The sequence below is a fragment of the Pogoniulus pusillus genome, chromosome 27 (genome assembly GCF_015220805.1).
Source record: "Pogoniulus pusillus isolate bPogPus1 chromosome 27, bPogPus1.pri, whole genome shotgun sequence".
In the NCBI taxonomy this organism is placed as follows: domain Eukaryota; kingdom Metazoa; phylum Chordata; class Aves; order Piciformes; family Lybiidae; genus Pogoniulus; species Pogoniulus pusillus.
The window spans coordinates 10,697,728-10,718,432 of NC_087290.1; the positions used below are offsets into that span (position 1 = coordinate 10,697,728).

The 20,705-nt window shown below is 41.5% G+C and overlaps 1 protein-coding gene across 1 annotated transcript in view; it reads right to left on the bottom strand.

Moving 5' to 3' along the window:
• Positions 1 to 20,705, bottom strand: part of TEX14 (testis expressed 14, intercellular bridge forming factor) — a 37,991-nt gene that overhangs the window by 3,644 nt on the left and 13,642 nt on the right. Inside the window, exons 11-31 of the mRNA XM_064166136.1 lie at positions 18,927 to 19,078; positions 18,003 to 18,193; positions 17,643 to 17,790; positions 16,384 to 17,303; positions 15,583 to 15,686; positions 14,387 to 14,466; positions 13,558 to 13,824; positions 12,919 to 13,019; positions 12,443 to 12,607; positions 11,765 to 11,852; positions 10,920 to 11,010; positions 9,607 to 9,669; positions 8,675 to 8,802; positions 7,736 to 7,926; positions 5,751 to 5,802; positions 5,244 to 5,315; positions 4,276 to 4,353; positions 2,748 to 2,856; positions 2,465 to 2,560; positions 1,432 to 1,541; positions 115 to 178 (exon numbers count right to left, since the gene is read on the bottom strand). Of these exons, the coding sequence (XP_064022206.1) occupies positions 115 to 178; positions 1,432 to 1,541; positions 2,465 to 2,560; positions 2,748 to 2,856; positions 4,276 to 4,353; positions 5,244 to 5,315; positions 5,751 to 5,802; positions 7,736 to 7,926; positions 8,675 to 8,802; positions 9,607 to 9,669; positions 10,920 to 11,010; positions 11,765 to 11,852; positions 12,443 to 12,607; positions 12,919 to 13,019; positions 13,558 to 13,824; positions 14,387 to 14,466; positions 15,583 to 15,686; positions 16,384 to 17,303; positions 17,643 to 17,790; positions 18,003 to 18,193; positions 18,927 to 19,078 (3,270 nt within the window). The remainder of the gene's footprint in view (positions 1 to 114; positions 179 to 1,431; positions 1,542 to 2,464; positions 2,561 to 2,747; positions 2,857 to 4,275; positions 4,354 to 5,243; positions 5,316 to 5,750; positions 5,803 to 7,735; positions 7,927 to 8,674; positions 8,803 to 9,606; positions 9,670 to 10,919; positions 11,011 to 11,764; positions 11,853 to 12,442; positions 12,608 to 12,918; positions 13,020 to 13,557; positions 13,825 to 14,386; positions 14,467 to 15,582; positions 15,687 to 16,383; positions 17,304 to 17,642; positions 17,791 to 18,002; positions 18,194 to 18,926; positions 19,079 to 20,705) is intronic.

Sequence of the window (20,705 nt, forward strand, 5' to 3'; positions counted from 1 at the left end):
ACTAGATGCAGAAGGGAATGGGATTTTATATTGCAAAACAAGAACGTGCCTCCAAGCAGCCACAGAACACAAAAATGCCTACTAAAAGCCAATTTAATTCCCAGAGAGGCTCACCTGAATGGTGCAGACAAAGACAGCTGCTCCTCTAAGTGGGATTTCTGATTTTCGGGATGCATGTCTAAAAAACATGTGAATTCAGTTCAGAACCAAGCAGAACATAAAGAGCACAGCACACTTCAAAGAGAAAGCTCTAGTTTCAGCAGCAGCATGCTGCATCACCTGCCACACACCTCTCTGCTAGGACTACTGAGCTGTGCTTGTGATCAAAAATCAGCCTTGATTCTGTTGCCAGAGTCATTACACAGGACCCTCAGAAATCATTCTGGTCTCAAAACCTAAAGCCAGATCCCTGACAGCTTGGTTCTTCTGAAATTCTCATGGAAAATAGGGTTCTATATGCTAATGGTAGGCAAACAACAACCACAGTGATGATACGTCCAGCTCTTTGGGTTTAAAAATGACCACCAACAGTCCCAGGAGGAACAAGAGATACAGGATATCTTGGACTTGGGAGGCAAGCCTGTTGTAGAGCAGTCTGCTGCACAGGTATTGAATGTCCCCAGCACTGAAGATCAGCCTCCTCTAGGCCATCTCATGCTACAGTCAAAAAAAAATCAAAGCTTCCTCTCAAAATGTCTGCTGCATTTTTCTTTCCAGACAGAATTTCAGTTCTCCCATGCTTCTGCCAAGCACTAAATGCACATTAACTTAATGCACCTACATCAGCCCCCACCCTGTAACCAGAGACATCTTTAACTGAGAAATGCTGAAAATGGCAACTTTTTACTGTAGCTGTAGAACACCTGTCAGCTTTGACAGCTCCTAATGGAGATGTGGACTTAACAAAAGAGAGGAAACACTCTTATCTTTTGTCTTCAGCCTTACTTATAGGTTCTATTAAAGGGAAGCCAAGGGAGATGTGACTGGAACAAACGTTGAAGAGATTTGATGGCATCAGCAAACACACCAGAGGTACAAACCAAACCATACCAATAGTAACCAAAGCCTCTACAGTGTGAAGTGTGTATGTACCCAAGGCAGAGAGGCTGAGCACTAAGCAGGACACAGTGTTACTAACCAGCAGTGCTTTTGAGGCAGAGGAAACCACACTCTCATTATAGAGACACAGCAACTCTACCTAACAGTCCGTAATGCCTCACTCTCAACTACCCTAGAAAATCATCAAGGATCTCTAGAGAGTTTAAGACTATAGCAGCTTCCTCTCTAACAGCAGAGGTAGAAACAGCACCCAGATGAGGGAAATGAAAAGAAAGGAAAACAATCTGTGCAAGCTCAACCAACTTAATGCTACCAAGACAACAAATGCAACTGCCTAGCATGGCACGCAGCAGCTTTACAGATGACAAGGACCTTCCGAGCTCCCTGCACAGCTTGCTGGTGCTCTGCCTCTGGTCCCGGCTCCACCTTCCTCCACTTCCTTCTTCTTTCCAACATCTTCTAGGTCTTGCAGGCCTGCAGCCCTTGAATGACAGAGTTTTGTGTTTCACTTCCTTCAGGCAGGATGAACACAGAACACAAAAACAGAAGCCCCTCGAGGTACTAGATGTCTTTTTAACTGTATCTGACGTGTAATGGGCATTTGCCCCACTCCAACCCCAAACTGCCCTTCTCCTCCAAGAACACAGATGTGCTTTATCTTCACATCCCTAAGCAGTGTCTAATAACATCACTAAGAGAATGACTACAGTGTGAGCAGGCTTTGGACCAAGCCGTTTCTGAAGGTGGCAGTGTATACACTGCAGGAATCAGTCTGCTCTTCTGGCAAGACCCTCCTGGTTACTGTGACATTTGCCTTCTGTGCTCAGTAAGAAAATAAACTTCTGATGCCAAAGACAAGAACCGCTTGTATACTTTAGTAAGGTATATGTTAGGAATGACTTAGGACTACTCACTGGCATTTACTGTGGCACTATTCAGTTACTAGGCTCTGATCTTTAGTTCTAAGAAGCAAAAAGCTCTTTGTGCTAAGAATCTTTTCCTTCAAGTAGTGAAGGTATGACTTCTGGCTTGTTCTTCCTTTCCTCCTGCATTGCCATGACAGTGTCAACATTTTCCCAAACTATCTGAGTTTTTCCTAAAGAGTTTCATAATTCTGAGCTCTAAAAGTACATTCTTCTTCCTCTCTTCTCTCACCATTCTATTTCTCCCTGGCTTCTGTGAAGGCTCTGCAAGCCTACTGAAGTATTTGTTTTCCACCTACAGGAAATTACAATTAACAAAACATTCCTTTCCCTCTCAGTTTAGCATGGATGTCTCCAGGCAGGTTCCCTGACATGTTGCTCTCTAAGGAGTTACAGCCCATTTTCTGTAAAATCCTGCACAGGTCTGTGCAGAGAAGATAAACAAAACTAACTTGTGAACAAAGTGTCAATTATCAACTAACCCAAGAGTCTGTCCCGGGGGATGTTGTTGCATCTCCTCATCTCTAGGAGCTGCAGGGAGCATTCTTTCTAAAACATCATCAAGAGTAGAGTGAGCCCTGTTGAAAAGAAGATTTGAAATGGATGCTGGCAAGTTTAATGCTACGCATTTTAAAAGGAAACTGTCAAAATTATCAGGGCTCTTAAAAAAGTTGAGTCACTGAATTCTGGTAAAATACACTGGAACCATTATTCTAAGTCTCAGTAACTGAAAGCCAAACATACCTCACCAGGCTTTTTTCATACCTTTCTGTTTCCTCTGCTAGATGAGATGACTCTTTAGACCACACACTATGATTTCCCTTCTCGTTCCTCTCACACTCTTTTTCTGACTCTCTGTCATCCATTTCAGGAACTATTCACATAAACAGAAAGATTTTAGTATTAAAACAAAGATTTTAGTGTCAAAGGTATAAAGGAAGGTTAAAACATTAAGATGTGTTTTTATTTGCTGCATCTGGGAAACTTCCACTTGTCTACTTATCAATTACTCTTTCCTCACTCACCTGATTTTCTACCAGTTAAGGAAATTCACATCATCTACAGTCAAAGGTGGCCAGCAGCAAGACCTAGATAAATATTTCACTGTAACACATTTTTAGATTCACAGGACTGAATGTTTTGCTTCAGACCAAAAAATGAAAAGCGCATGTGGAAATTAATCTTTAATCTTCCTCTTACAATCCCAGATATGGGAGAAAAATCAAAAGAGAACCTGTGGATGTTGGCTTTGTTACCCTACTTAGCAAAATCCAGCGATATCCTCCTCCCAAGACTTATCTCTGTAAGTTCTGTTCCCTACAGCATCTGAATATATTCAGCCACCTTCTGCTAAGCGACGATAAGCAGGAAGCAGTAGGCTGTCACAAAAATGGAGTCTGAAATAGCTGTACTTTATGCAAATACAACAAAACCCACAGTGATTGAACAGCAAGCAACACAGGCTGCTGCATTTCCCACCACCCAAAAACAAGATACTCCTATGAATAAAGTCACAGCAGCTTCTGTCCCTTGGGAAAAGATCTAACAAAGCTGGAGGGTAACACAAACAAGTGCCAGTGTCATTCTCAAGTGATTACACTACTTAGCTTTTTTTATAGACCAACTCATGCTCGGCCTTCTCTCTCTTTTTTTTAGCTGCTCTTCACTTTCTGACTCATTGGAAACAAATGCAGAGCCTATTAAGAGTCAGATTTTCTGCTCCTCTGACACGACTTGCTGTACATCTACAAATTATTTCCACTCATTACAACATGCAGTTTCAGAAGCACAAGGATTCACTACTGCTATCTTTGGTAACAGGACAGGAAATGCACTATTGATTACCCCAGTGGCTGCTGCTCCCTTACACTGACATCAGAGGCATTATTTCATTATGGTAAGAAACATAAGCGCTTAGTGTGCACTGGCCACTTGCTCAAATGAACTTCCCCCCAAGAATGGAAATTTGCATGGCATTTGTCACTTGCGTTTGAACACAGCAGACTGGATAGCAGAAGATCACTCCAACAGTTCAGACCTGTAAGCCTTCCAGAGCCATTAGAGAGTGAACACACACAGAAAGAGAGCAAACACTGCTGCAGGGGGGAAAGTCTGTGAAAACTCTGTATAATCTTACCAAGAGACTCTCAAGTTTCTGCTGGACCACAAATACCAAAAAGCTAATCCCTCAAGGCTATCATACAGCTGCACATACAGTGACAAGCATGCAGAGTAATTCTCCAGCAAGCCAAGAGTGACTTTCTGTTTGCAATCTCTGCTGTTATCAACTAACCATTTATTTGCACTTCACAGCCATGCAAGCCCTCCTCTTTCAAGTCTTCCACGATGGAATCTTGCTGCTTTAAGTATTCTGTTAAAAACAAGATTCCTTTCTTATCCAGAAGATCTCAACTAACTCTTACAACCTCAAGTGCCACTTTATCCAATCAAATCCAGATGAAAAACCTTTACATAGAATCACAAAAATGGTGAGGGTTGGAAGGGACCTCCAAAGATCATCTAGTTCGACTCTCTCTGCAGCCAGCAGGGGCATCCTCAGGCTGCCCAGAGCCCTAAAACTAACCTAAAATTAGTTCATATATTAATCAAACAAATTGTCTCTGACCATTTCTTCAGTTGATGGCAGTCTCCACATGTCCTTGTTTTGCTGAATGAGGAAACTGAAATATTAGAACCTGTCTGGGTGCTTCATTTCTAGAAGACCACAGGACCTATTACATAGATTTATTATCCCAGTGTCTGGTGTTAGCTTAGAAGAGATTATAGCTGGAAAAAAGCCAAAGCAAACTCTTCTGTAACATACACCAGTAAAAACAATACAAAGTTCTTACACTGTGTTCTGTCTGAAGATGTATGTGACTACAGAAAGAAGGCTGAGGCCTACAAAAATACCTGAGTGATGCAGTTGCCTGGGTTACATTTATTTTAAAGGAGAACAAGCATTGCTCTGGGACACCACTGCAAAATTCAGTCTACACAAAATTCATCTCAGTATTAAATTCCACCTGCACTCAATAGTCTGGCTGCTGTCAGCAGAAGCAACTAACCATGGTGTGAAATGCAGAAACTCAAGGACTAACTGCCAGTTATTCAAGTTGTTGATGCCTAACTTCCTCATTATTGACCTGACTACAACTGATTTGGAAGCTCTTGTGTATTTTAGCGGTGACTGGTGTGGGAGGGATCCTGACTGAAGACAGCTGACAAGCCTCACAGCATTCTGGGTGAAGTGCCTCTTACCAATTTCATCCAGCATCTCTTGGGCTGGTGGAGGCAGCTCATGAATGAAGTGGTTAGGTGTCTGGGAGAGTGCTGAGATGGAAATAAAAAGAAGAGCCTAGTTAATTATCAGTGATTAATCTTTAATACTGTGATACAGGCTCATTCACATCCTATCAAATAGCCTTAAATAATTTTATAATGGAAAAATCCTTTAGAGCTAGACTTGCACATTCAGGTCTCAATCCTGTACCACAAATTTCAGGCCAGCAATATTTACACTTCAGATGGAGGCTGATTAGAGGTCAGAGTTCTTACTCTGCAGGTGCAAACACAAAATCCATAACCCAATTACCCTTACAGTACAGAGTTGTGTGCAAAGCCATTTATCTCTAGAAAAAGAGATGCCCAGGAAGGGGAAAAAAAAAAAAAAACAGAAAAGAGAGAAAATTAAAATATAGAAATATAAAGTTTCTTTTCAACAGTCTTTCTCTACTTATTGATCATTCTGCTTGGGCTGAGACTTACCTGATGCCTTCCTGGTGCTCCTCGAGGGTGAAGCAACTACTGGCAGCTCATCCTGTAAGATCATACAGAAAGCAACACAAGGAGGTAAACTCAGGAACTGCCAGCCCTCAATCCTCCCCCTTTGACACCACAAACCCCAAATGAGGTAAGCTCTTAATGAAAGCCCTAGATGACCATTAAATTTGAAGATAAGCTCTTTGGTCAGTTCAGAACATGAAAGCAGAGTTGGCACTGACATAAGCAAGATGTGTCAGAAAGTCTGCTCAGGATGCTGTGGACTCATCTTTTGACTGGCCACAAAATATCATCACAGCTACATAACCTGTATCCATTTCAACACTCTGCATAGACAGCTGGATGGGAATCCTCTGACAGGACAGTGCCAACTTCTCTTAAGCTCCTGCTCCCTGCTTTCAGTCTCTAATTATTAAAGCCAGAGAGCATATTCACCGAGAGCCCCCCAAAACCAAGAATTGGTAGGCAAGTTTCTCCATGTCCTTTAAATGGAAATAGGTGCTTCATGCACTTAATCTTAGAAAAAGATTTTAGACAAGAGAGTGACACAATCAAATCTCTCCATGGAGCCAGTCAAGGCAGCCCTACACTGTTAATGGGTTTAATGAATTCCAACTGTCTGCTACACAAGCAGAAAGACACAGACCTAACCTGATGACAACGCTGCTGCTCTGGCTGAACAAATTCTAATTGAATCTTTAAATGACAACCCCATCAATGAATAACAGTAAGAAAAGCATAAAGGCAACTATTTTACATCTAACTGTCTGAGAAGACAGCTAAGCTAACGCTGTGGCTCCAGAACACCTTCAATTCCAAAAAGCTTACTGGAAATCACAACACTGACCTCGGAAACTGTGAAGCCCAGAGGACTTTTTGATACAACAAAGCTGATAACATTATGCAATGCCTGTGCAGAAAAAGGACCAATCTAATGCCCCAGTACAAGGATTTCTGATTATTTACCTGCTTCCAAACTACGAGGTGAACGCTTCCACCTTTGTTTTCTTCTAGGAATCGTTTATTTATGTACTACTTTACCTCCCCCTGCTAAGTTTCAAGAACTCCTCAGTTTCACTCAAGACCTCGAACACACCTGCATATGTATTTATTTTCCTTCAGGTTTGTTGCCTACTTCCACATAGATCAAAAGCTTGTGGCTCACAAGTCATTCGTGCATTCAGCTGCTGCTGAACCCCACCTCTCCCAACAAAAACATTCCTTTTCCACCTGAACATTTCACAGATTCTTTACCACACTGGTGCTCCAAGATTACCATTTCAAAGGCTGGGCTAAAGCAACTCTTAACAGCCAAGGGAGGGATGAAAGGCCCGCAAGGCCACTTTGAGGCTGGACAACATTTACACACAATGAGGTACAAGGAGAATCCAACGGTTTGTACAATCAGCAGCATGTGCTGACTACTTTGAAATCAGTCAGAACTTCTGGCATTGCGTCAACAGATCCAGGATCCAAAAATCAGTCAGAACTTCTGGCATCGTGTCAACAGATCCAGGATCCAAAAATCAGTCAGAACTTCTGGCATCGTGTCAACAGATCCAGGATCCAAAAATCAGTCAGAACTTCTGGCATCGTGTCAACACATCCAGGATCCAAAAATCAGTCAGAACTTCTGGCATTGTGTCAACAGATCCAGGATCCAAAAATCAGTCAGAACTTCTGGCATCGTGTCAACACATCCAAGATCCAAAAATCAGTCAGAACTTCTGGCATCGTGTCAACACATCCAGGATCCAAAAATCAGTCAGAACTTCTGGCATCGTGTCAACACGTCCAGGATCCAAAAATCAGTCAGAACTTCTGGCATCGTGTCAACACGTCCAGGATTCCAAAATACTCATGAAAACCTGGAAATGTTTCTGTGTTTTCCTTACCTTGCATTACGCTAAGAAAGTCTTTTAAGACTATCTTGGAGAACAGCAGGCATAAAGGACACTTTCTAGACTTACTGGCTCATTCAGTTCAGGGGAGCAAACTCCTGAAGCAACTGAAGGAATTTCAGCACCTTTTTCCTCCTCATAGGCTGTAGCAAATGTCTTGGACACTGTGGAGGGGATGTCTTGAGAATTGCAAAAGGAAGCATCTGAAGCTACTTCATGATAGTGTTTGTATTCCTCAAAGGCCATTGGAATTTTGTCTTCTGGAAGTAAAAAAAACCAACAAACATATATATATTTACAAAAAGCAAGAAAAATTATAGCAAAACTGGAAAACTGTTTCTAGATTACTTTTTTTTTTACGTTGGTCACATTACAGTAGAAGCAGAAAAAGGTTTCCTGTGCTTCAAGAGGCATCTGCACAGGAAACCAAAACTCTTGTCCACAAATGATCTCTAAACAAATCCAAACTGCTCACCTAAGAGTTCCACCTCAGACATTATTCATGCAAAACTGCCAACTGAGAAACTTAGAGTACTGTTTAACACCAATGTAATAAAAGTCCAAAGCCAAGAGAGAATTCTCTTTAGAGAATAAACTCTTATACAACACCTATCACTTTATCAGCACTCAAAACGTACTAAGTGCTTATTGTATTGTTGGTCTTTACAGTGCTAAAATCTGTCTGATTTATGAAGCCCATCATTAACTACCAAGTTCAGAGACCTTTCAGATGTTGTGTGTTAAGAGATTTCTTTTGAGCAGACATGCTCTAACTACAGAGTTCCAACTATCTAGACCCAAACAATGAGATTTCAAACAGCAGGTACAGTATTTCTTGTGGTTACTTATTCCAAGCCTGGCATTTCTCCACTGGTGGTGCACGAATGGAGTTTCCAGGATTCACATCACTGACTTTTACATCAGCAAACTTTGGCAGAAAGGTCTAACCCTAGGCAGAAAAAGGTTAAGCAATTCACTGGTCCTTCCTTCTTTGCTCTCTGCAGTTACCTGAGCCAAGTGGAGTGCTGACGCTGGTTGGTGCATGACTCACTCTGGGAGTTTTGCAATCCAGTTCCCTGTAATAGTTCTCCTGCTCATAGTGGATACTTGACAAATCCTGAATATCTGTCACTGATCTGAAGTATTGGAAGATGTTCTGACAGTTAGAATAGCAATAGCCACTTCTTACACTTGTGAATCACTAAGTTCAGCTGTTTTGAGGGTCTTTACAATTTCATTTTGTTCAACCTTATCTTTTCCAGAAGGAAAAGAGACATTCCCCTTGAAAACTTCCCACAGAATTCTTGGAAGGCTACAGATCACTGTTTTCAATAACCTTGCAGAGACACCAATGGTTCATTATTTCCCTTCCCTTAGAGAATTTCTTAGTATGAATAATCCTGCTATAAAAACAAGCTTGGGAAACTGCCTCCAAGAAAAGGCAAAACCTTCAAGTGTAAACCATTAGGTAGAAAATGCTCTCCAAAGCCAAGGGAGGATCCCAAGGTTTAACAAAAATTAACAATCCATGCTTGGACTCGATGACCTTAGAGGTCTTCTCCAACTGAAGCAATTCTCTTGAGTCTAAAAATTGATTTAGCTCCCTACTAATGATTTGCTTTTTGAAGTGATTTTATTTCTTCTGTGCAATACAGCCAGAAGAAAGAAGGAATCCCCAGCACTTCAGTGAGAAGCAGCACAGCCAGATGTACACTAAGTTAATTACTTATGACAATATTTCAAGTTAAGGACAACTGTATGGGATAGCTCTTTTATACTCATCTCCCAGTATATCAGAAGAAAATATTCTTTCAGTATTTCTGATGTCTTCTCTCAGCTTTCATCTGTTTCATCTTCTTGGTTTGCATCAACATAAAACTTTCACCATGCTAATGCCCAGCTTGCTGGAGTTTTGATATAAAATGGCCTGTGGCTCTTACACATCATGTTCTTTGCATTCTTCCTGTGGCTCCCACAGTGTCACTTCTTGTGCTGTTTCAATACTGCAACGAGGGAAAAAAAGTCACATTCATTCATCCTGTCAGAGGATAAAGAAATATATATACATAAATATATCTATTTTAGTTTCCCGTCTCGGAAAGTTTAGAGGACTACCTTCTCCCTGGGGCACACTGCAGCTTCTAAAAAGTTTTTGCTTATAAAAAGGTTTTGCATAAAGCCTTAGAGAATAGAGGGTGCTAGGAAAGAAAACACAATTTTAAACACATGGATGTGCATCCAGCAAGGAGGAAACTTCTAATTGACCTGCAGTTTCAGAACAGAAGTGACAGCTAAGTAACTATCTGTGAATACACATGGCTCCTTGCTTTCACTCCTCTGCACTGTAAGCTTTCCCCTCAAACTGTAACAACCCCAATCAAGGTCAGAGAATTAGTCAGAGGCTCAGAGCTACAGTTATTCCTCCTGCTAGCTACAGCTCAATTCCAAGGTGAAGAGTGCAACCAAAACAATCTTTCTTTTACAACTTAAGGCCCAACACTCTCCTCCAGTGGAGAGGAAAGAGACTGATGCTGACAGACAAGTAAAAGCTGCTCTCACTCCTAAACTAAGTGAGCAGCTGCTAACTCTGGAGGAACACAAGGCAGGCTGAGCTACAGGAAGGCCAGAAGCTTGTAAGAAGCCTTGAAAGCCTCTGCTGAAAGACCTTTAAGCAAAAGTACCCCTTGCAGCATGGGGTGATGATTCTGGTCAACATCTCTGCATGTTAGTGGAATATAAAGCTTACAAAAATTCTAGATAGAAACACCTCATGTTTGACAGATGAGACTGCAAGTCTCCAAGCATAGCCTAATGCTATCTGCAGGCAAGATACTTCCATTGGATTGTTCCTACAGGAGGGAAAAAGGAACCACTTGAGTTCTAAAACCAAAGCACAATGAATTTAAAACAGATGACTGGAACCTTAATATGAATTATCTCTGCTCTGCTAAAGACTGACATTTATCAGTGCACAAGGAATTGTAATATATACATGACTTAATTTTCCTATTTTAGCTCCCTCATTAAGCTAAAAAAAAAAGCCCCAAACTGCACACTATGAAAGAGAAAAACCCCTGAGACACTTGACTCCTTTTAGTATTTTCTTGGCAAGGAACTATGCTATGTAGATAATGATTAAAAAGCACCACTGGCATCTTATTTGAATATTTTTTATATACAAGCAGAATCAATAGAGAGCACACTTTATAACCTCATTTATGCTTGAAGTAACAACGAACACAAGTGTATCTACCTGGCCACAGGCATATGGCTGAGTTGATTCACTCCTAGCGTGTTGCTGCCGGAGTTCTGCGCCACTGCGCTGCAGGACAGGATTTTTCCTCCTGAATACCAATGACAAATGTTCCCTGTTATTGGGTTTTGCAAGTACAAAAAGAAAGCACAACTCATTGAACAGGAAATTGCAACTTTATTAAATTTTTTAGTTCTTGTGACCTTTTGTTGTTGGCAAGAGACAAATGTGTTTTAAAGATGCGTTTTCATAAACATACCACAGCTGCCAGCCAGTCAACCACCGAAGCACTGGGGAATTTCCCAACATTTACAAATCCCAGCTAAGAGAGGCAACAGACTACAAAAACAACAACCATCCTTCCATTATTCTGCACACAAACCATGTCAGCTCTTAGGATTTTGAAGCTGGAGATCCTTTTAGCAATAAGAACATTAATGTGTAAATACAACTCTAATTCGGTTTCCAGCACCACGGTAAGTTGCATAAAACGATTAAGCTTAGCCCTAGGGTAAAACCAAAAAAGGTTGTAAACAAGTTTTGGGTTGTTTGGTTTGTTTGTTCTTTTTTTCATGTACATAATTTAGAAGTTATGTAGTTGCTGAAATACAGCCAGTACATAACCACCACACTCAACAGTATCTCAGTGACTGCAATGCTCAAATCTCCTCTTCCAAAATCCTGCCTACCCTTACCTCTCACAAAAATAATGAGGAAGAAGAGATCAAGTGAACCCAAGAAATCAAGCTCCAGGCTTCTGACAGGACTGCTGCTGACAAAAATGTTGTGCAACAAGACTCTGTCTCTCTGACTCAAAGACATCTTCAAAAGAAAGAGCACATTACCTGAACCCTGAGCACCTGCATCTTCAGGCAACTGTTTCTGCAAAAATCCTTCACAAGCATCTTCTAATTTGTCCTCAGCATCTGAGGTCTGAAGGGGAGGAAAAAGGAAGAGACTTCAATTTCTCTCAGGCAAGCTGTGAGGAGTAGGGCAACTCTCCCAGAACGATATTCACAATAATCAGAATAGAGAGACAAACTTTAAGAGCTTTTCTTCAGCAAACAGCATGGACTGGACTGAATAGTTCCTACAATGGCTCTGGATCTTCAAGAGATGGAAGATGGTTCTACCGCTTCTGAGGGCTGTAATTGATTATGCTGTGAAGGAAACACTGCCTAAAACTTTTCTTACCCACAGATTATATAACTGCCTAGTAAAAGAATTAAGAAAACATGCCCCTGATGGTTTGGGACTCTTGTGGGGTTTATTTGTTGGTGGCTTTTTGTTTGTCTGGGGTTTATAGTTTTTTAGTTTGGTTTGGCTTGGGTTGTTGGTTGGGTTTTTTTTTCAGGTAGGTTTGTACTTTAAATGAACAGGGTTAGGATTTTCTCAGTTTTAAATGAATCTTTCTTTGGAGATACTATTTCCAAAGAAAAGACTGAAACCTGCCATTCTTCCATTCCCTACAGCTCTTGTTCAATTCAAATGGGAGCATAATGAAACCACATTGAGTAACTCACGTCCAAAGGTCTCAACAGAGGCTTCGCTCCTGTCTTCTCTGTTACTTGTACTACTAGATCTGAGTTTCCCTGGGCAGCAGTAGGAAGGAAATAATTAGGAGTCAAGAATTCTTCAGACACATCAGCAGACGAATTAAAGGAACAATATAATTCCCTTGAATGCCCCTGTGGAAGACATCATCATTTGAGATGCTTTCCCCACTATTAAACAAAACACATTTCAGTCAATAATGCTAATCAACACTGCATCAAACTGGAATTATATTTGATTTGATTGCTCTGAGTTTCAGCCTCCTGCTCCTTCCATGACCCTGATGGCTTACAGACCCAAACAAAACAAAAAAGAGAGGAAGCAGAGGGATTGGTAGATTACAAGTGAAAAGATCAGCTGTTTCAGTAGATGAGTGTGCAAGACCAAGCTGAACTGTTCTACAGATAATTAGCTGCCACTAGATTTCTTGGATTCCTATGCTTACTTTAGGGAGATTTTCAGCTTGTTGAGGAAGGACTGAATCCTTAGGAATGGCTATTCCAGACTCTGCTTCCTCATCTTGTGAGGGCGACCAGCAACTTCTCCCTGGGATGTCAGAACAGAACAAAATTATTAGGCATGAAATAATAGCACTGATGGAATATCAATGAGAGCAGACAGTAAAACTAGATTGTCAGGAACATGGAGAAATAATGACATTTAAATGCTCACATTGTTAATCTAGGCATGTGACACTTTCCTTGTTCCTTTATCCATAGCTATTACAAAAGCAGTACCCACTGTGCTGCTACAGAAAAAGCATCTCTGTAGTCCAGCTGAAAGAAAGGAGGGGTGAAAGCATATTGGTGCATTTGAAAGCTTTGGGTCTCCCCCACTGACACACAGTAATCAAGCATGATGGAGGGTCTGCAAGCTCACTGGAATTAACTCCACCTATTAACATGTAATATTCATCCTAGTCTATTATTTATGTTCACCAATGACTGACTGATTGCCCAGCTTTGGGGCCAAGACCCTGGAAGGTAAAACTGACAACTGCTGTAACAAAATGACAGAAACTGAAATCTGCTGGGAGATGAAGTGAGACAAAGAGAAAAGATTGGGGTTTGGCTTTCAACCTTACCTCCAGAACTTCTAAATGTAGACTGTAAATCACTCTCTTCAGATTCAGATCTATCCTCACTGCTTAGATCCCAAGGCTCAACGTTACCACCTGTCTGCCACCTATGTCTTTGCTGGCCTTGACTTTTCTGGCATCTAACAGTGACATGTTGAAAGGATTCCTTTACACTCTCTGCTTCACTTTCAGATGTACATTCACTGGCTGAATACGGAGAGCCAAGTTCTAGTTGTCCTGAGGCCACTCTTCTGGCCATCTGCTTTACTTCAGCTACACAAAAAGAACAAAATTACCAATTCACACAACAGAATTTGGACTGTCAAAGCATTCCTGTGTCTCATTGAGTCTGCAGGCTTTGAAATGTTAAAATTATAGCCTGTAAATCCCTTCATCATGATGAGAGCTAAACACATCCTTCCATTTTAAGGGAAGCTTAAAACCTGCATAAATTGCTGTGGACAAGTCTTCACAGGAGCAATTTCTGTCAGCTGGCATTCTCCATTATTCATGCCTGTGCTGCCATCCACTGGTCGCTGCCACACCACCTTCTCTAAATTCCTGTGCTGTCTCTCCCTTACATCCTCCACAACAGGGACAGAAATTCCTTGAGTTTTATAACCAAACCATCCTAACGTGCTCGTGATTATTTTATGCCCCGAATGTGCAAGACACAGGATCCTACTCATTTGGTTTCCATCCAAGAGCAGCCCAATGGTGCTTCAGCAATTAAGGCACACACAGCCCTTCCTTCATTAACAAAACGTGTGAGGTTTCAGTGCACTGCACTGCAGTAAGCCCTGCTGGCATTCGTGCTAAACGCTGATTTACTTACTCCTCCATTTTGATTGCATCATCCTTCTCTCCTCACTTATTTCTGCACTGTGAATTTCAGATCCTGACCTCGCATAGCACCTGTAACACATGGTGAGGAAACACACCAGACTGTTAATGCACCAGAGTAAGTATTCTCCAGTCAGTAAAAGGCTAGAAATTGGTTTGATGTTAATTAAAAGGCTGCAAGTACACGTTCTAAGAACCCACCAGAACGGGAAGATTAAGTCCTCAGCAGCCTAGAAAGCATAGACAGTTATCTAGGACTACTATGGCTGAACTAGAGAAGCTATATGTTAAATCTAGATCTGAAAAGCTGCTGACTGCCTCCAGAAGGTGTAGCTGTATAAACAGCAGACAATGAATGCTGTACAGATGTGGTTTATTTGGGTCAGTAAGGTGATCAGTGGATAGCTGAACATAGTCAGAAGATCAGATTTAGATAACAACAATCCTACCACAACTTGAGTTCCATCTACAGTTCATTAATTGACCACTTATGTCAGCACCTGACATATTTATCTTCTAACCAAGCACATCCAATGCCAATAGGTCTTTACTGATCCAACTTGAATCAGCTGAAACGTTGCTGCAGTTTCTCCAACTGATTCAACCCAAACACTGAAGGAGGTGCCTGTCCCCATCTTCTCAACTAACAAGATATATGAATTCGCCTAAGTTTTGCAGAGTACTTTCAAGGTGTACTTTCCACTCACACTTAGAAATACAAAGGGACAACACTAAAAGGCACTGCAAACATAATGAAGTTGCATATGCTTTGCTGTCACTGGGTTTGGCAAGACTGTTCTACTCTCACAGCCCCTAACATAGGTCCTAGTCCCACACCAAAGTATTTCTACTGAGAGTTAAATGAGGCTGAGCAGAAAGGAGAACCACCTAAGGGTGGTTGGACAGTTATTAGACTGCTCTCCTTATGCATTATTACCATTGTGGAACACTGATGGACATCAGAGTGACATCCAGAACCTGTTTGAATATCCCTGTCACAGCAGATATCCAACCAGCTTTGCAGATGACTGCATCACAGCAGGGTCCAAACCATGCCAGATGGCTTCTGGCTTACTGCAAAAACCACTAAATGCCATCCTCAGTCCTGGATGGGGGAACTTTTGACAGTGGATGTGCCTAGATGAATCTGCTAGAATTAACTCTTCTGTGAATATGCTCAGAACTCACCACCTCTCTTCACTTCCATTTGCTGCAGAATGTGAATCACCTCCTCTCTGACACTGCAAGTTGAACTTTCTTTTGCATCTTACAGATACATATGGGAATAAATGCTGAAATGAGTCCAACAAGCCATGATTCAGCACACATCAGGCATTCTGTTAATTACTAGCTGAACTACCTATGAGAAACACTAAGAACTGGACCAAGTAGAGCTTATTCCCTAGGTTATATTTTAGTAGCACTGCTCAGGAGAAAGAACAACTCCAGACCTTACCCTAGGAAAATCTCTGCCCTAGCTTAACAGGAGGTTTCAGTTGTATGGAGGTGGACACTCAGAACATTGCTCCCAGAGCAGTGAGTGGACCTAAATGACTCAAGATTATTCCTACAGCAAATCAATACATTCATTTCTCTCTTTCCCTTTGGGCTAAGCATGTCAAACGTTTGTAATTAATAATGAAAATTATCTAGAGGCCCTTTGTAATGGCAGCTTATACCTCCATAACTAAGTACACAAATGCCTTTCTCCACTCACTCTTTTCTCTGACAGGCCCATCCCCACTTCACTACAGGAGTTTATTCCCTCCTCAGCCACTGGACTTGTATTTTGCTGGCAGGAAAGGGAAGAAAGAAAAAATAATACTACAGCACTGCTGAGCTGACTACAGTCATTCCTATATGTTATGTATATGACATCCACCTGCATTTTAAAAGGCAAATTCACCTCTCCTTTTGGACCCTTCCATAACTACATCTCTTTACCTACTAAGGAAGCGATAAACGCAGTCCCCTTACACCACACCTTACCTCATGGTTTAGACTCATTTGATCATCCAGGCTTTCCACCACACTGAAGCTGAGATCATGATGCTTTTCATTTTTACTCTTCTTCATCTCATGTAAGCACTCCCACTTCTCTTCTGGAATTGCCTCCATTTCCTTTGCTGTCTTTGAAGCAGTCTGGCAGCTGTTTCCATGCCGTGCTCCTTGTGCTTGATGTGCTATTAATGGTGAAATACAGATATTTGATGGTGGACCTATAGCCTTCCATAAAAAGGTATTATCTCCAGAAAAAGGGTAGTGGGTGCTTTGAGAAGTGCCATCAGATCTGTTCCAGTGTGTCTCCCGAAGCAGCTTCTTTTGCTTTCTGGTGGCTTCCTCTCCATCTAGTTTCTCGTGTGCTCTGCACAAAGAATCTGATGCTTCCTGTAGCATGCTCTGGGCAATCTTTAGGTTAAGAACACATTTGCTGATGTACTGGTCAGGTGAGGATGTACTAGTTATGGTTCTCCCAGCACCTCTGCTCACCTGCACCAGCATGGATAGGTCAGAGGCTTCACTCATCTCCTTCTCTGTCACATACTCTGTACTCAATTCTGGAAAGCCACCTTCCTCATAAACTGACTTTTCCTCACAGTGCCTCTCAGGTGATGCAGGAGGATTCTCTTCTTCTTGCTGCCTTTTTTTATCCTTAGTTGTTTGACCCAATCCAGCTCCTTCTTCCAGTATTTCTTCTTGAAGGTCTGAAAAACTGGCAAAGATTTCATTGATTTCAAAACTGCAGAGGCTGTCATCCACATCACTGACATTGGGAGTCATCTCGAGTTCAGAAGCTGCATCACAGACTTTGTCTTGTCCAACAGGCTGTAGACTGGTGGATGCCTCTTGGTCCACTAAAGCACCATTCTCCTCACGAGACAGAGAGTATCTTGGGGCAGGAAAGCCATCTGGAAAATTTGATTCTGAGTGTTAAGCCACTTCTCCAGATGTCCATTAGAACACACTACTTTCATGCATTTAAGAGGCAACATCTGTTAGAGATTACATGAGCAGCATCTAACACCTCTGCTGAAAATAATGTCTCAACTTCAAACAACCAGACTTACCATCTTGAGCTCACCTTAGCGTTAGGGAGGCAGCTAGAATCCAAAGCTAACTGCCTTCTCTTTTTGAAATACATCACAGAGTCTGAACATGCTCACATTTTAGTTGTTTTTACCAGACCTCTATGGACTGAAGAATACGCTATGGAAAGGACACGGGACATCTTGCTAGAAGAAACTCACCAGCCTCAGCTGTCTCCTTTTCCTGCAATTCCTGTATTCTCTTCTGGTAGCTGAAAGCTGAAGCCAAGCAGATGTTTACATCTGCAAAAACAGCACGTCTTTGTGCTGACAGTTCATCAGCACAACCAGTTTGAGACTTAGCTATGTCCTGTAACACAAAAAATGCAATAAAAGACAACTACATTTGACAGTTCAGTGTCTCAGCTTTCTCTTTTAAGGTGGTTTGCCCCCACAACCAGAAAAAGATACTCAGTGTCATCAACTGTCTCCCATCTAGATTTAAGCAAAAAAACTTGAATCTGAATGGACAGCAAATGCTGCAATATCCAATACAGGGAAGGTTTCAATCCTGGAAGTCACCTTTAAGTCATTTTTCATCATATACTGAATGTCCTGAAGGTTCATGGAGCGGTTCTTCTGTTTAGGCTCCAGCCCTGACTTGGTGATACCATAATAGGGCATAGGAAGTCTGACATCTGCTTCTAACTGTTGTCCTGAAATGATCAGCTGTTTAATAACTAAGCCTTCAAAGCCTTTCCATGGAGGGGTCTCTGCAGGACATAAATACAGACTTTGTCACAAGCTGTCTGTCAAAGTTAATGAAAATAAGGAAAAAAAGGGAAGAAAAAAGAGAGGGAAAAGAACCAAAGGCACTGCAGCATTATTGCACATCCTCTGATTTACAACCACACAAGCACTCAGTCCACTCTGGCATCTCCTCTCTATCTTATTGCAACACTGGATGCTTTAATAGGAGCTGACAGCAGTCTCTCAAGGACAGTTACACTGCAAAGCACACTCTGGATTCTTTATTACCAACTAGCCAACAGAGGGTGCAATTTTTTAGGGTAATTGTTTATCCTATTTCACCATTTAACAGTGAAAGTCAATATATAATACATGGCATTATCTGAGCAGCTGAAAGCTGCACAGGCTTGTTCTGTGCCTTGTGAACTTAGCTGAATGTGCTGCTGTCCCCATATGAAGAAGAAAGATAACCAGCAGGAAAAGACCATAACCAAAATTGTATCTAACACCAGCATGAACCTCATCCTTTAGTTAAGCAATCTGAAGGTTTCCAATTAGATTTTACAAACATTTCCAGGAGTCTTTGCTACTGTCATCAACTTTAGGTTTCCTTTTCCAAGTTAACTCTGCGTGAGCTATCACAGCAACATTTTACAGGCACGCAGGGGAATTAAACAGACACTGTGGCTTCACAGTCTGCACTGAAAACATTCAGCGGACCACTCCTGTGACTAAAGCCCCAAGTTACAGATGTACCTGTCAAGGCTTCCTGCATGACCACACAGAAGCTGTAAATATCTGATTTGACTGTGACAGCTTTTTCAAGGATTACTTCAGGAGAGCACCACCTGTACAGCTGGACTGGGACAGGAACACGTGTCAGATCACTGTGTGCTCCACCATCTTTGCTGCACAAAGAGAAAGAAGCTGTGAGTTGGGACACACAGCACAGTTGACTAGAGGGTATCTCTTCTGGAACTGAACACCTCAGTCTGTTGTAGCTGTCTTTCTAAAGTTTAAATACCTAAAAAAGTCCAGAATATACTTGCAAAAAGTATAACAAACACAAGAGTGTAATGTTTTCACACTAATAAATGTATTCTGGCACATTACAGGAAAAAAACCACCTCCTTTAACAAGTTTACACTCAAAAGGGAATCTGAGAACGCTGAAAAATTCCCAGTAGTAATTTTACAAGCAGTCCTTGTGCTAGTTTGAAGCTAGCTAGAACGTTTTGGTGAGAAGGACTACATTACAGGCTGTGAAAGGAAAACAATAGTGATGTCTACTTCACTCATTAGCTTGCTGAGATGTATAAGAACAAGAATCCAAACAGATAAGGGAGTCGCTTCTTCTGGGGGAACTGGCTGAGCTGCATCTTTCTAGCCTCTCTGCCATCTCTCTGATTAATCCACTTTGCTTCCTAACCCCCCTGGATGAACCTCCATTCTTCCCTGGGACTGGGGTAAGGTTGAGAGGGGTGGGAGAAGCTGAAAGGGCGGTTGGGAGCCCCAGAACTCAGGTTTCTGGGAGGGGTGTTGTGTTTCTGTATTACCTTTTACTCTGCATATTTCTGTATATAACTGTATACACTGTAAACATCTGCTTGTATATTCTGCTAAGCTGTAAATAGAAGCCTCATTCAAATTTCCAGAGCCAGCTGAGCCTAGTTGGGTGATTTCCAAAGTGTGTGTGGGGGGGCAGGTAACACCCAAGCCATCACAATCCTTTAGCTGTGGCCAGGGTTCTCCAACCATAGACAAAAGATAAGAAGGTGCTACCTAGATTGTCAACACTTATTCTGCAATGTGTATGTATGTCTAGGAAATAACTTCCTCTTCATGTCTAATTTTTGTTAGCCAAGAGATCATCACAATACATTAACAAATTGAGTTTGCAAGGACTTTGAGGAAGCATCTTTGCACCTTTCAGGACATTACCATCAGCAAATTTTTGTTTATTATGAACTTTGCTCTCCTTTACAGTCTAACCAGCCAGATACTCCCTTTCTAATCAGACTGCACTACAGGAAAAAAAAGTGAAAAATTGTATTAAAGCACTAATTTACCAAGATGAAATTATTGGTGTCCCACATAAAAGAAATAGTCTTTTTGTCACTGGTGGGAGTTAATTACTACCAGTTCAATGAGGTGTGGAATCTTCAATCATTTCAGGTAATCGTCCATAAGCACAAGTTCAGCATAACAAGAGGGGACTTAAATTATTTCCAGGCCAGCAACAGAATTAGCAAATCAAAGAAGCATTTAATCTCTGTTCTAGAAGATTAGGTTCTGTTTCTCTGTGATGGTACTTCTATGCTCTAGTAAAAAGTTCCTTCTCTAGTTTCTATTTTGAGATAGTTACAGAAACTAAGTGTGATGGTTTGGGCTCCAAAACTTGCTGCGCTGTCTGTGGCAAAGTTAACCTCCCTGAGCAGCAACAAATTGGAGTTCCTCACTCCCATAACTCTGCCTGACTCAGAGGCAGAGGTCTCTAGCCATCAACAGAACTACTTCAACAGAATTTAACACTGCA